Source organism: Nothoprocta perdicaria, unplaced genomic scaffold (genome assembly GCF_003342845.1).
Source record: "Nothoprocta perdicaria isolate Ctin4 unplaced genomic scaffold, notPer1 scaffold_337, whole genome shotgun sequence".
Taxonomy (NCBI): domain Eukaryota; kingdom Metazoa; phylum Chordata; class Aves; order Tinamiformes; family Tinamidae; genus Nothoprocta; species Nothoprocta perdicaria.
In genome coordinates, this window is record NW_020455574.1 from 581,677 (window position 1) to 597,176 (window position 15,500).

The 15,500-nt window shown below is 43.5% G+C and overlaps 2 protein-coding genes across 2 annotated transcripts in view; both read right to left on the bottom strand.

Annotated features, from left to right (window-relative positions):
- LOC112951094 (probable acyl-CoA dehydrogenase 6) overlaps nucleotides 1–11,192 on the bottom strand; it is a 70,303-nt gene extending 59,111 nt beyond the window's left edge. Inside the window, exons 1-2 of the mRNA XM_026043712.1 lie at nucleotides 11,096–11,192; nucleotides 10,800–10,906 (exon numbers count right to left, since the gene is read on the bottom strand). Of these exons, the coding sequence (XP_025899497.1) occupies nucleotides 10,800–10,906; nucleotides 11,096–11,192 (204 nt within the window). The remainder of the gene's footprint in view (nucleotides 1–10,799; nucleotides 10,907–11,095) is intronic.
- A 150-nt stretch (nucleotides 11,193–11,342) lies between these two features.
- Nucleotides 11,343–14,615, bottom strand: LOC112951103 (guanine nucleotide-binding protein G(I)/G(S)/G(O) subunit gamma-11). The gene is made up of 3 exons (XM_026043726.1): nucleotides 14,549–14,615; nucleotides 14,272–14,370; nucleotides 11,343–11,594 (listed from the first exon to the last, which is right to left on the bottom strand). Exons 2-3 carry the CDS (start codon nucleotides 14,365–14,367, stop codon nucleotides 11,469–11,471), a joined length of 222 nt encoding a protein of 73 aa, XP_025899511.1. The 5' UTR covers nucleotides 14,368–14,370; nucleotides 14,549–14,615; the 3' UTR covers nucleotides 11,343–11,468.
- Between the last annotated feature and the right edge of the window lie 885 nt (nucleotides 14,616–15,500).

Consider the following 15,500-nt stretch of genomic DNA (forward strand, 5'->3'; position numbering starts at 1 on the left):
AGGGAAAAAGAAAAATGTTTACACATTTTGAAGTTTAATCTCCAGGCAACTCTTAGCTAAGACACAGCTTGCAGAAGTCAGTATCTTGAGCTGTCCAGCTATGTCCCTTGCTCAGGCTGTGGTCTTCTCTCCCAGCCACTGCAAGCAAAAMACAGATGCCATGTTTAGTAACGCTTCGGGCTTTCAGAGCACAAGGGTTGTACATCATTGTACATCTCAACCAGCAAGTCCCAGATTTCAGTAGTTGTGCAAATAGACAGAACTGGGCAACTGGCAACAAATGAGCCCTGCGCCTTGCAGCAATACCTGACACACCACAAGGACAGGTCCTGTTTTCTGACACCTTTCTTCTTCCTTGAGCCCTAACAATCTGTTACGGACAGTGCACATTTTCAGTAGTTTTCAAGACATTTGAGGCTGGATACTGCCTATCTCTRTCTGCCTCCATAGGTCAATCTGGGGGTTGAGAAATAACTACTTCTGATGAGCCTCCAAGTGCACCTGGCACCTTTTCCAGTACACTTTAATACTTATAAAGTACTCAAAACACATAACAAAAAAGCCATCCTCCCTTCCAAAACCAAATCTATCAAAGTAAATATCAATTTTCAATGCAAAGTTAATATATTGCCTTTTATCTGTGAACATCATTTTATTTTTACACAGATTTATACAAGCAGACTTATTATTTTAAGCACTTACTAAACTTTTCTCCACACTAAATAAACAAGCCCTGTGGTGCTAACTATTTCTTAAATTGGAAGAAGATTCTTCTCCTTCTCAACCTGCTAAACTGACGAGAGCCTGTGGAGTGTTCCCTTGAGGTATCTATTTATTGCACATTCTTCAGAGAATTTTAGCCTGTATGTGGCTGTTTTCTGCTTCCCAGCTGGCCAAGGAAACAAGGCTGCTTCATGATAGGTAGCACAAAACCACTTTTTCACTTTTCTCACCAAATTCTGAGAAACATTCATATTCAATGTTTAACTTAGTAATTTTCACCTCTCTCCCTCTTTTATACTGAACTATGTAAGCGCCCTGGTCACTACTAAGAACATGCTGCCATAGTTCTTTCTAGGACACTATCTAGGACAGTCTGCACATAAGTTACTCTAGTGCCATGTCCCAGAAGCTCACACTCCAGCATCTGGACCTTTAATGTTAAGCCACAGGCAAAGAAATACTTTTTTTGATTGCACTCTCTGTTTGTAGTAGCTTTCAGTTTAAAAACAAAATGCAATTTCTAGTAAAGCACAGTTAATCTTGAATTATACAACAACAAAAAAAATGAAGGCAGCCTCACTGCACAAACTGCAAACAGTGTATGCTCCTAATATAAAGAAAAAACAAATGTCTCGGACACCAATCTCCACAGTTGTTATCTAGTCATTTCACTGTCCACTTTCAACTATTTTTTTAGAGATGAATTAGGGCTTGTCAAAAGTTTTCAGATCTTAGACACAAATACAAAAATTTTGCGCATCTTTATGATCACAAATAAGATTCTAAACAATGTAACCTGCTTTCAATCATGTAAACATACAGCACATTAAAGACTGTCAGCAGAAGTTATACAAGCATCTTAATTTAAATCTAATATACAGGTAAATGGTGTTTGGCAAATATACAGAAGYAAGCTTTCAGCAGTCGTTGAGCAGCAATTCTATTTATTTTTATAGGCTTTATCATGAGAAATGTAAAAACCATGGGTGATAACATTTACTTACATTACTAGCATACTGACCATATTAATACCTAAAATTCCTCTCAACAGATTTCAACATTGCACCTGGAATAATAAATGCTATCTGTCAGATACTCACAAACACAAAGGTAATCTTTTGATCTTACCACACCTTTAAACAATTTACCACCCTCCAGATACTCGTGTTCAGGACAGACAGTATTTTAATAAGTAGAAAAAAAATAAGAAGAGTTGATACAGCCCAACCACTACACTGTCCATAATTACTAAAACAACCCTATAAAAGCTATCAAAGAGTTGCTGTGGGAATTAATTTCATGCTTTTGGTCACTACTGCTCAGRACCTTCTGTGAGTCTTCCCAATTTCTCCTCAGATAGATATTTAAATATGGAACTACATTTGGTGCTAAATTGCACAAGACAGTATCAGATCAATTCATCTCATTGAGGAAAGGGYGCTGGAAAAGGAGGTTCCTTAGGAGGCTCCCCCAAAAGTTATATTCTGACCATTCCTACCCGTTAAGAGACCATGGCAAGTCTGCCATTTCTGCCACACGGCAGCTAGTTGACAAGGATGTCTTTCTGTGTATGATGGACAAAACAGAGTCCTGCTATCTCTTCTGCATTTAGAAGATCTCTTCCAGTGTTGGTAGCATGGTCATCCACCCTGGAAATAAGGGCAATCAATTCTACAGCTTGGCAAGGGATTTTATTTGATTCTAATCCAGTTTTGCTAATGAGAACACATCTAAGCTTTGTGTAACTTTTCTTTAATAGCAGTTGTTTTGTGTTTAGGATCCTCATAATACACTTTGGGAGATCATGCCCATGGCAGGAGCTTTGGACTGGTGGGGTCTGGAGTGGCTGGATCACCCAACCTGGTGATGATGAACACCACAGTGACCAGCCTTGGCCTGCAGCAGCCATCCCCCAAACAGAAAGGCCATCATTTGGTCTGATGACATCTCTGATGACATGACCTGCAGAAGCAAAGGCAGTCATGACTTGGAAGATTACAACAGTTTAAAAATGACCCCATCACACATTTACATTTAACCTCATGTTAGCTAGAAAACACTCCTTGCAGTGCTTAACGAGGCTTCTCATACGTAGCTATTTAGCACACTGTTTTTTGGCAACCAAAACCCAACATTACAAGCTTGCCTGGGGCTTGAAGTGATGTAGTCAGCAAAGCTGTAACTTGCTATTTCCCCCTTCAGGATACATACCTCAACAGGGTGATTCATGGCAGATTTTCAGGAAGTCCTACAGGTTTGTTTTTTGTTTTTTTTTTTTTTTTTGAAAGGGATTGTTTTTACAGTATTAATATAAGCAGAGGGATTCCTAGCCAAAACCTGAGATTTTACCTCTCAACCTCTGTCCATCTCTCCTTCTGCTATAAAAAGACATTTTCCTCTTATTGGTAGGACTCACCTGGGAGACCTATGTAAAAGAAGTGAGCCATGACTATAGAAGGGGTTTTATAGTAGGGTATATAGGGGTTCATAGTAGGGTAATGAATGTCCTAGACCCTGCAGAAAATCTTTTGCCTGAGGAAGACTCTCTTGTCCATAGTGTAGGAGATGTGGCATTTGGATACAATCTGCCCCTTTTACTCTGTGCTCACACTTGACTATTGAGCCAAATTTATGAGGCAACCTCTCCACTAATGACTGTCTATAGAACTATTGCTAAAGAACTTGTCCTGTTTGAGCAAGAGATTTGGGACTGGGCCTTAGTGACAATAAACTTGTGTGCTCTGAGCTGTCAACAGGCTCTTGCTGAGAACAAACCAAGACAACATTTTCCACAACAATATAAGGTTGGAGTTAAGAAATTCAGTTTAAGTGTAGACATCTGCTTCATGACCCTGCGAAGAACAAACACTTGGCAGGAAAAAAAGGGTCCTGAAAGCAGAATGTTCAGATAATATACAGTTGGTAGCAATTTAACAAAAAAGGTTTTTTTTTAAAAAAAAAAGCTTTGATTTCTTTTCATATTTTTCTATAAGTACTGGAAACTTTTCTTTCAAAACATTTTGTTATTCTATTTAAGATTTTCAATATTGTTTTCACCCTTAAGCAAATTTAAAATAAGGAATTGCCACATGCAGCCATACRTTCTCTTCCAAAAATCTTATCACACCTGGAGGAAATACATTCTCCTCCCCTAATTGTACCATTGTTTTACTTTTTACATTTCTTTTTATTACATCTTTCTTTTTCCCATTACAAATAAGAACTAACAGGTCCTGAAACATGAATTAAATTTTAGAAAYATTTATCAACTACAACATTCAATATTAATAAGGATTTTTGTTTGGTTTGCTTCACTTGAAAGGAGAAAGATTGACCTAGCTCATGTAACCAAGCTTACTGATATAAACCCAAATGCATTCAATAAATGGGATGCACAGGCTGAAATAATACAGACTAAAAACTAATGGCCCCGAAGYTCTGTGTAAATGGCATTAAGTAGCAGGATGGGCTGTTCTGACTTGTCTTCATCTCTTCTTGAACTGTAAGCAAACACCTCTGAGCAAGGAATGAGTGGCTGAGAGAGGTAAGAAAGTTGCTCTAGAAATCCTGCCCTCAATTCATGAATGTGCCAGACATTCATACTCCAGATGGGATGTCTGCCAACTCCTTCCCCTTGCAAAGGTCTRGACCTGGGAGGATCTACAAGGCTCTGTTCTGCTGTCTTTGTCATTCTGGTCTCCCCAACTTTTCATGTAAATCTGACCCAACTGTACTGCGKGGCATCTGCAGAGCAAGACAGGATCACATTAGGAGAGCAAAGGCTCAAGCAGCAAGGTGAGAAAACTGCTGTACAAAACAGACACTTCAAGCTAGCCAGAAAATAATAATAATAACAATAATTTTWAAAAGAGGTAGGTCAAAATATGACTTTTTTTTTTAATCTCCATATCTGAAATTCTTATATAGTGAAATAGTTCTCAGCAGAATAATGGCTCCACCTCCTCTGTTTAAACACACTGTCAGTCCCTTTGCAGACAGCTAAGGTTAGGTGTGCATATAAAGTACATAAGGTTAGGTGTACTGYGTACATATGTATATGTTTAGACGTGAATACACACAGGTTCCAGGTTATTTACCTTTCCCCCTGCTTTYTCCTTTCCCAAGGGGTGGTATGCAAGTTTAAAATTGTAAGAAGGAGAAAAAGAGAGTCACTAAAGCTTAGCATGACAAAGATGGTTCGGAGGGGCAGGCAACACATTATTGCTAGGATATCTTTAGGATTCTTTTGCTTTTTTTATCCATTACTGCAAAATGTGGGTGTGCAGGCTTGGCTCACATATGTCCTTCCCCACTGCCATTAGGCATAGCTGTGGCCGAAGCTGGGCTTCCAGAGAAACCTTGCATGGATTTAAAACTAATCCTCTGTAGGCTCGTATAAGAGAAAAAATAGAAGTATTTCCTTAGCAGTAGGAAAACGCATGGTTGAAATGTGAAGATTTACTTTTAAAACTGATTAATTACAGTACACAATTCCTTYTTGTACAATCAATTTAGGCATGTTACAAGCAACAGAAGACTCAGAAGACTGTGATTTGCTACAGCTCTGAGGATGCAAAGACAGCAATGATCAGCAAAGGCAGGAAAAAATTTTTACTAAATGAAACAGTATTTTCCCATTCCCAAGGAAAGAAAAAATGAGGGGAGAGAAAGCGTATAACAGAAGAGCTGGTAGAATCTCATCACATAATGAAACAGACCTGTCTTCATTTGCTTTTACAAAATCTGGTTCCCAGCAGAAAGGCACACATATTATGAGGCTTATGTAATTTCTTTCTCTCTGTTTATTTGCCAGTAATTGGGCATGCTTCTGTTTAAATCACATTCCCTCTCTCTCCCTGCAATAAAGTTCCTTTCAACATATAAAATACATAAAAGCCAATCTGATCATTAGTTCAAGAATCTGAATACTGCATATATTTGCTCCCATATGCCTTGCTGAAGTTTTCACTTCAGGAGCAAAAGGAAAAACAAAAGCAAAAAAAAAAAACCACACAATTTGTGTCATGCTTAACTAAAACTTTAAAAGTTTCAAGTCCTGCAGGGAGCAAAAGGCTGAGAGAGAACAAATATGTGCTCTGCCTCCACTCTGGTGAGGCAGCCAGGAACCCCCCGCTGGGTATTTCGTCACCTTGGCACACACCTTCACTCTGCAAAGAAAATAGGAGTTCCAGCCCAGTCACTGGGGGCCTGAGTCCAGTTTAACAGTTTCCTCATGGAAATTTTCTTGTGTTCACCCCTTTAACCATATTTAGATTTTTACACTTATGCTGCTTTTCTGTCTTGTTGGGAATAGCTACCGAATCTTCCATTAACCAAACTACAATTAAGAAAGCAAAATGCCATCAGAAGAATATTTCTCACTTCCCAGTACYCAATGCTATGTGTTTCAAGCCATGTGGGGCCCTGTATTTTACATGGGAAACAAAACAAAACAAAAACTAGAAGGTATGTTCACATCCCAAGTACTATGGTATTCATGGATATACAGACTATACGTAAAAACATTAGCAATTTATGGTATTCAAGGAGAGATACAGAACAAACACTGCTTCTGTTTAGGTAGAGAATAACGCTCCTCCCTGTCGTTACTGACACACTATTCCTCCAATATCCATCCACAGATAGAGATCAGCTGTGCACCTCCRAATGTCAAAGTTTTAAAAATAAGACTAGTGAGGAAAAAAGCTGGAAGCCTTTAGGAAAAAGAGGAAAAAAAAAAAAAAATGGAAGCCTACCAAAACATTTAGCCCTAGAGCTACTCATTTCAAGCCCATCACTGTGCAGTCCTTGTGACTTACATAGTTATTAAAGCGAACACACAAAACACATTTTCTTTTCCTCTTCTTCAGTCAGCAGGATTTTTTTGTGCATGTGGTGTCATTGTGGGGAAAAACTAGGTCAAAGACATTCCCTTCTCCACCTACTGCTAGCCAGAAAACTGCATCCCTCATTTGACTGCATTCAGGCTCAGCCACAGCAACCACAAATTCTGTTCCAGAGAATTGTGATTCTTCAGATTTTGCAGTGAAGCAAATCTGCCAACCACTGGGCACGTCATGCTGCTCTTCACACATCTCTTCCCTCAACACAAGGACAACATACCTAGAAACCTGGGGCATAGGACTGCCCCAAGCAACTTGATCTTCAGCTGAAAGGCTTCGAACCAGTAAAAATTAGAATGAGTACAAAACAACACATATAAAGACATTTTTTTTCCTAGCCTGAAGTACAGGGAAAACAGTGAGAACAAGGTCAGTGCCAAGTGTATGGCTATTACTATGATTTGAGGGCAAATGCATTCAGATTGTGAACAAAAATTTCCACTTCAGATCAAATCTGCCTAGGTGCAAGTCTCAGAYGAGTCTTTAGGTTGGTGGCAGCTGTTGTCACTTGTATGAAAACAACGTAAATATGGATATTACCTACACAACAGTGGCATTTTTGCCCCCTCCCTCCATTCATATTTTGTGAGGTACAGTGTAAAGCCCCTAGAGGGGTGGATATTACTGCTTAAAACCTGATTTTGCCTTTGGGTTAATCCCAACAACACAGATGCTCTCCCTGTGAGCCAGACCATCTCAGGATACTTCTCCTCTGCAAGTATCAGCAATGAATTTGACTGACCCCGTCAGTATACGGGGGTATATGATAAATGTTCTAAAAATAACACTCCAAGCCATGTATTTTGCAACTTTCACTGTCTCTTTCTTCATTCTTTTTTCTCTGAATTTAGTGAGAAATTTCATATCAAGGGAACTATTCATAATACCATTATTATTATTATATATGAACCAGTATTATGATCAGTCATAATACCAGAGAGCTTGCTATTCTGATGCTACTTCTTAAATTTGCTACTAACTTGACGAAACTATCTCCATCCAAGGTGCCCAGGTAGCAACACCCATCACCCTTTAGTGTTGAGCAGAAGATCAGGAAGAGTCATATTCCTCTGCCAGAGAGCTTACAGAGATTTTACTAAAAGTTACRAATTTCTGAATTCATATTTTCCAATTTGTTGAAATTGTGATTCTGCATACTTGAATACACAAAGGATTTTATTCTTGTAAAGATTCATCTACTAATAAGCACAAAGCTTATGACACCATCAATAAGTTAGCTCCGACGAACAAGCCAGAAGTGGCCCATAAGGGAATGTCCTTTGGCGGAGTCTCCCTCTCRCAGGAATTGCCCTTAGCCTACAGAGATTGTATCTCCAGAGACTGGAGTCATTGAAACTAATCTCATTTACCTTATATGCAGCTCCAGGAGAATGTGTGCCAATCCATTTCAAACCTATTTCCCAAAGCTTCTTAATGCTAATGCCAGAGGAAAGAAAAATGGATAGTAYATATAGCATAAATGCATACAGCTGTGCACATGCACAGAGTAGGTTATATCTTTTTCCTGCAAGTAATAGTATAAATTAAATGCTGCAAAAAGTTGTAGGATAGCATTGCACTGCAAGCACTGTTCAACAAGTTAAGAAAAAGTTACGTTTCTGACTTCCAAGAGGAAGGGTGGTGACCTATAAAGTTGTAAAGGAAACCACTCACAAGGTTTTTTCAATGCCCTAGCTAAAAACAGCTCCCTGGAATTATAGGAGTCTCTTCCTCATCCTGCTCAGAACAATTGGAAAATTACAAACCTTTTAAAATACATAAAATTAATAGATTTCTTAAAAATAGAATGTATGGACACTAAAGAATAGAGGTAATTTTAATGAAATTACTTTTCTTATTTCTCCATTTTCTCTGGTAGTTGCTTTTAGATTTATCCAGTGGAAAGAGCGCCCCAAATTAAATAACGGTTACATTTAAAATGGGCTACAGCTCCTGAGAAGACATTCTTTCCCAAGGAGTCTACTTTTAGTTCTTAAATTCACTGGGAACAAGTTTAAGCTAAGCTAAAATAAGCAATTATTGCTAGAAACTTTGGGGCAAAACCCAAAATTAGCTGGGATTTGAGATAAATTCATTACATTTTTTTTAAACACATAATCAAGCAGAGATTGAACTAAGTGATATATATATATATATATATACACACACACTTTTTGGCCAGTACAGGGAAGGCTGATTTTTTTCTCTCGCCTACTCTAATTTATTCTACAATATATTCTTCACAGGTATTTATGTGATAACTGCATATCAGCATCCCACTTAGGCTTTAGTGCAGTTACCCTCACTAAACCCAGACCATCAGAACACGCTGTGAGCTGCACTGGAGCACAGACAGTGGACAGGGCCCAAATCAAACGAGGGGAAAAAAAGGTCAGTGTGTTTTTGTCACATAATGGAGCAGCATGCACAGTGACCCTCCCATGCAGTCTCTTCCCCAGCATTTTTTTTGGATTCTTTGGTAAATACTCAAATAAAGAGCCCGGGGATACAGTTAGATTAAGACACAGGCTGTGTTGTGACAGTAGTTTTAAAAAAAACAGATCCCGGCTGCTGCCTTCACTTAATGTCTGCCGTTATCCTCTGTGTTTAGGAATGACATTGCTTTTAAGTTATGTGGCTGTAGAGTGTAATTATCAGTGGTAGCTACCAGTTCTGTTCCTCCCACACATGGAAAGCTCGCAGGAACGAGGATGGGCTCTGCACAGACCAAGGTGGAAGGCCCGGAGTCCCCATATGCCACCAAACCCAGCGCTGCACCTTAGCGGTGCGGCCAGGGAACAAACTTAGCAGCTATGAGACTTCTGCAGACACAGAGGGCAAATGTTCCCTCCACAGAARGGATCAGCCCAAACCCGACACCATGGTGTCAGCCATGAATTCTTTGCTGTTAATCCAGGTGGGATTCGTTTCCAATTTCTACTGATCCTTTCTATGTCAACTTCTTCCTGCTTTGCAGAAGGTCCAGGAATTTAGACTAAATATTTTTTMTTTTTTTGAGACAAGCTAGTAACAACACAAATCTTTCATTATTGCTCAGGTTTCTTCTTAAAATACATGAAAAGAACACACCGTGGCAAAACTCAAGGATAAGAGGTCTTTTATGAATAAAAAATCTTATCTAATTAAGTGGCTTTTGGAATATCCTGTTTTAATACCGGAGGTATGAAAGCTAATGCAAAAAAAAAAAAAGAAAAAAAAAAATCAGAAGTAGCTCTTCTTATCTTATCCAGGAAAATATAAGAGTAGTTTTAAACTGCATCTATCAAAGCTATGACAGCCCATGGTCAAAGTCATGTGAATGAGTTAGTATTTGATTTGGCAGCCCAATACATCATGTTTCTAGAAAGCCACAGATACATAACTGCTTACCTAGAAGCAGAGCAACACTTTCTAGGACTTGGAAATTTATCTCTAGTGAAATTGAGGCAGTGCCTTGCATTTTGTAAGTCTGCTTTTGAGTGCTTGTTTCTATTTCGCTTGCTTGTATGCAGCTGCCACGGTAATGCTGCTTGCTCCTTATATTAAGTCGTGGACTTAGCACTTTACTTACCRGTCCACAGTTTAAAGGTGAATTTCTCACACACGTGGCTTTCTCCTCCATGGCTTTTCCACCCCCAAGCAGGCTCCACTACCCACATGGCTTCCTGCCACTAGTAATAGTATCTAATTTTCTAATTTTGACCCACGTGTTTATTTATATCACAGGCTACTTCAGGTGACGTGGAGCTCGCTGTTGGGAACAGGCAGGGGCTACCAGTACCGGATTGTCACTTGTATCCGGCTTGCATGTTACCTTACCAGAAACGTCTCCAATTCCGTGGATGGGTGATCTGGTTTATCAGTAATTGCCTCCTACTGCTTTCCTAGAAACTCCGTGCTCGCACAGCGCCTTATCCTGCCTTTGCTCGTCCAGAAGCACCCGGCATCTCGCAGCAACCCTGAGGGTGGTCCCATCCCCTGGCCGCCCCCCGGGACAGAGACCCTTCCTCCCCCGACTCCTGCTACCCGCAGGACCAGCCCACGCAGCCACGGGCGCGACGTGACCAGCTCACTGCAGCCACGGGCGCGACGTGACTTAGCAGAGCCGGGCTCAAACTCTGGGCACTGCCGCGCGGCGGGGGGAACCCAAAGGCCCTTTCCGCGCCGCGGTACCTTCCTGAGGGCGGCCCGCAGGGCGCTGTGCTGCTCCGTGCCGGCCACGCGCGCCCCGGGAACGGCACCGGGAACGGGACCGGGGCCGCCGGAGGCTCCGCGCAGCGCTGCGCGCAGCAGCGCCCAGGCCCGCGCGCGCCCCGGCCGCAGCGCCATGGCCGCCCCGCCGCGCTCCGCGGCCGCGCTCCGCCCGCGCCGGGGCGGTTCGGGGCCGCCCCGCGCCCCGTCCCTCCTCCAGCCCCAAGCAAGCGCCCAGGCGCGCGGGGAACGGGCAGGCTCCTTTAATTCCAATTAACAGCCCAGAAGCAACCGATTAACGGGCGGGAAGCGCGAGCGGCGACAGCGCGAAGGGCTGTCACGACACGGCGGTGTCGGAGAGCAGGACGTCGCCATGCCCCATGGAGCGACCAGCAAGGGTCTTGTCTGCTTTGAGATATTTCATTTCATTTCATTTCATTTCATTTCATTTCATTTCATTTCATTTCATTTCATTTCATTTCATTTCATTTCATTTCATTTCATTTCATTATTTCATTTCATTTCATTTTTTTTAAAGGAAAAAAGTCTGCTCCTGCAGTTGTTCAACACGCACCAGCAGAACTGAGGACACACTAGGGACTCTCTAAAGGTACAACACTGTCTGCTCCAGTTGTGGACGGGTTTATTTCCTCATGCAATGATGCAGCCTCCTTTCTCCTTGAAGGGGTTCTTCTCCTCGGGAACCCCCTTCACCAGCGGGTCCTCACCGGACCTCTCCTCGATGTAATTCTTGATCTCCTCGGAGCACTTGGACACCTTGAGAGAAGGAGCGAAGAAGTTTCTGCATTAGACCCACAACTCTCGTTGCACATCAGAGTATCAAAATAGTTAATTCAYGCTTTTTTCCACCCCTTTTATTTACCCTCTCATTAAGTATCAGCAATCTGACCACATGGCAAGCGCTAGGTACCTATACACCCAGTTTCCATAAGATAACACTTTTCCAAAAACTATTATTCACAGGATGTGTGAACATCACTGGAAATTCATATGCCRCATGGTTGCTGGCCATGAATTTTCCTGTTTTATTTTTTATTTAACCAATATAGTTATATTAAACTGAGGATCACAAAATTTTCCCCTCTGTACCATCATGACAGAGACCACTGCTTCAGATTCAGCAACATTTCAATTTAGCAGTATGGCATCTGTTTTCCAAATATACATAACTTTATATGTCTTTCCAAAAGAAAACATTCAATCATGATTTTTCACTGGTGTGATAGAAGTTGTCTCCATGCAATTGGACAATAGCAACCATATGTTGAATGGAAGTAAAGAATTAAATGAGAAAGATAATTTACTTGCAGGTTACCTGGGGTTACTTCAAACAACAGCTAATAAAATATCCTATTGTGTTATGAAAAAAGTATAGCATGTGTGTTAATTTATGTGACATTCATAGCAAAATAGCAATGTTGTGCTTCTCCACAAAAACTCATGAGTGAAGCATTTAGCTTGAATTATCTAAAATGAGAATACAGGCTGCAAGTGCTGTCACCTGTAAGAGAATGAGGACCCACGTTCCGGAGAATAAGCACCCACAAGCAGATCCAAAGACTCCTAAAGATCCCTATTCATTCACCACTTGTTTCTCCTCCCTAGGGTAGCAGAACGTGTCCTTTGATGTTCAAATGTCTAAAATGTGCAAGGAGTGTTCCCTGTTCTTTCCTTGCCTCTACCCTGGTCAGGAATACCTACAGAGACAGAGTAAAGCAGAGTCAGCAGGAGGAACTATCTGTTGGCCTGGTTGGCTGGCTATTATTTCTAATTTAAGGCCCCTTGCCTTCTTTGCTAATTGTGTTTTACTCTTTAGCTATAATTAYGATGAGAATCAATGAATTTACCTGCTCTGTGAGAGGCCAACAGACCATGGACTGTGAAAAGTGGTGCCTTAAGCCATAAAAAATCCACTTATTTAAATCCTAAAAGGAAGGTGAATCAAGTAGGTTCTACCTATCATACAGTGCAGAATTTGGACCTCCAATATCCATAGGTTTATGGATTTTGACCCATATGTCACATATGGGCCACATACCTGTGTCTTGTCCTGCTCTTAGCACACCCGTACATCTGTTAATTCAAACTGGGGGWCTTTTTTGTGCTCCTGAATATATGCAGGACTATGTTTTCTTTTACTTCAATTAACACTTCCAATATATTTTTCATGCGTAACAACAACAGCAGTCTGCTTATATATCCATTCAGAYATTTTCATTAATTTAAAAAACTATTTAAAAGGATATTCCCTCATTGTGCTGCAAATACATAAGATGCAGGAGAGAGGGGTAAGGAAGACTTTGGCTAAATGTACGTAATTTTGRCCAAGAACAGAAGTGTGGAATCTGACTTTCCATCTATTCTATAACTGTACAGATAATGTGGAACTGTGACATATAAACCACAAATTTCACTCTCATACAATGGAACATTTGTATAGTGCAATGGTAAAATTGAAAATGTTGTCCTTTATTTTAAGTGATTCCAAAATATACATTTCCCTAAAATGGTCACCCTTTTGGTCTGTTCAAAATGCTTAGGCGAGAGAGTTTGTTTTTTCTTTTCTTTTCTTTTTTTTTTTTTTTTTTTTGATTGTTTTTCTTTTAGGAAAATTGAAGTCTCTACATCCCACAGAGTGTATTTTGGTTATTTGGGGACGTTGAGGGATGATCTAGATGCCTATAGTGCTTAGAAAAGGTCTTTCCATCAATACTGCTGAATCTTTGGCCCATACTGCAATGTCTTACTGATCTTCAAATAAAACACAACTGTTGCATTGTTATTTTCAGGTTTAAATTGCTGGATCTGCAAACTGTGAACAATGTAATTCACGTTGGTAGCTCCACTGAAACCGTTAYACAAATGCATTTAGAGTCCTACACGGAAGTGGTCATTAGGTGCAGTCCTGGGCTTTGCTAGTGTGCGGTATAATACGAGTTTTACCGCGGGGCCTGGCCCAGGCGGCTTCCCATCCCAGGCCCCGCTGCCGCTCAAACTTCTCTCCCGCTTCTCTCCCGGGACCCGCCCGTCCAGCCACTGCTCCCGGGGGGACGGGMGCCTTTTCCCTCCGCATCCCAGCGCGAGGACGGCCAGGGCGCCTGTCCCGGGGGCACCCAAGAGCTCCCTGCCCTCCGCCTCCCAGCCGGGCCCCGCACTGCCCCGCGCCGTCCTTACAGCGGGGCCGGGGGCAGGTTCTGCCGCGGGGCGCCCGTCTGGAAACAGCGGGAGCTCCCGGCGCACCGAATGCGCGCGGAGCCGCTCCCGAAATGCCGCTCCCGGCCCTTCCCGAGCCGCCAGAGCCGCCTCGACGTGTCCCGCCGCCCATCCGCGGCCCCGCAACACGGAGAGGGGGGAAAGCAGCTTCTCCCCCCTGTCCGGCTYCGGCTGCAGCCGCCGGGCGAGCCCCGCGGGCCCGAGCGCCGCCGCCGCTCACCGGCTGCCTCTCCAGCTTCACTTCTTTGCGGAGCTGCTCCACTTCCATTTTCAGTTTATCCTTCTCGCTCAGATCCTCTATGTTGATCGCTGGCATCGTCTGCGTTGCCCGGGGTGGGAGGGAAGGAGAGAGGACAAGATGTTACCAGCTCTGCGCGGGGAGGGCGCCGGGGCGCGCGGCCCCCGGGCGGACGGCGGGATCGGGATGGACGGCGGGATCGGGATGGACGGCGGGACAGCGGGACGGCCGCCCCCTCCCCGCCTCCGGGCTCGCTCACACGGTGCCGTCCGGGCTGCCTCGCGGCTTCCTCTCGGGCCCCACTTCTCCACGCCGCTTTAAACAGCCGCGTTAATCCCCCCACAAGCGGATTAAGCGCGGCCGCCGACCCCCGGCCCCGCCGCCGGGACGAGCGCGGCCCTGCGGACACGGGCAGCGCCTGGGCGGCCCGGCCGGCCCCCCGCACCCGGCCACAGCCCCACGGCAGGCGCTGGGCTCGCTCCCTCCTCTTCCTCTCAGCCCCGGGTGCAGCCAAGTGCTCCGGGGCCTTCTCCTGCCCCCCGGCTCCCCCACAGTGGCTCTTCTCCACAGCTGTGACCAAGCTTGTGGTGTCGCTGCTCATGGACCAGGACCTTCCCGCATGGGGCACTGGGCTAGGGCAGCAGCAGGTGTTTTGCACAAGCGTGTTCCCAATTCTTGTGCGCTGAAACTGTGAGGGGACTGGATTAAAAGGCAGACAGGGAAAGGAATTGCTTTCAGGTCAAGTATGCAGGCAGACAGCCAGGCCCGTTAATGGCAGAGACAGCCAACTTTGCTTGCTAAGTGTATCTATAAAGCAGAGCAGCAGCTTTGCAAGGAGGGGCATCGTGCCCAGCTGGTGCAGAGCATTTCTGGACAAAACCAGGAGGCAGCAGCCGCATGGCCACAACCCTTTACTCCAAGCAAAGCTGCAGGCCTGGAAGCAACCCTTAAAATGGGCCTGTGTATGTGTGCCACCTGGAAGGCGAGCAGTGCATCTCCCTCCTTCAGCCTCTGGCTATGTCCGTACAGACCCTCCTTCCTCCTCCTCTCCCCACACATCAGGGGCAAGTAACTGCCAGGGGTAAGCTAAGATTTGGCCTTTTCCTCCTGTGCAGATTCTACAATGCTCCTAGGCGTTGTCTTTGCTTTAGTTTAGCCAGTTCACTAAAAGCAGTGCCCGCTAAACCAGCTTCTGGTACCCAGTTTCTACA

Excerpts from the sequence above, each read along its gene's own strand:
- LOC112951103 (XM_026043726.1), bottom strand. The coding sequence starts at position 14,367 with ATGCCAGCGATCAACATAGAGGATCTGAGCGAGAAGGATAAACTGAAA. Across the intron at positions 11,595-14,271 it reads TGAAGCTGGAGAGGCAGCCG|GTGTCCAAGTGCTCCGAGGA; the intron begins GTGAGCGGCGGC and ends CCTTCTCTCAAG.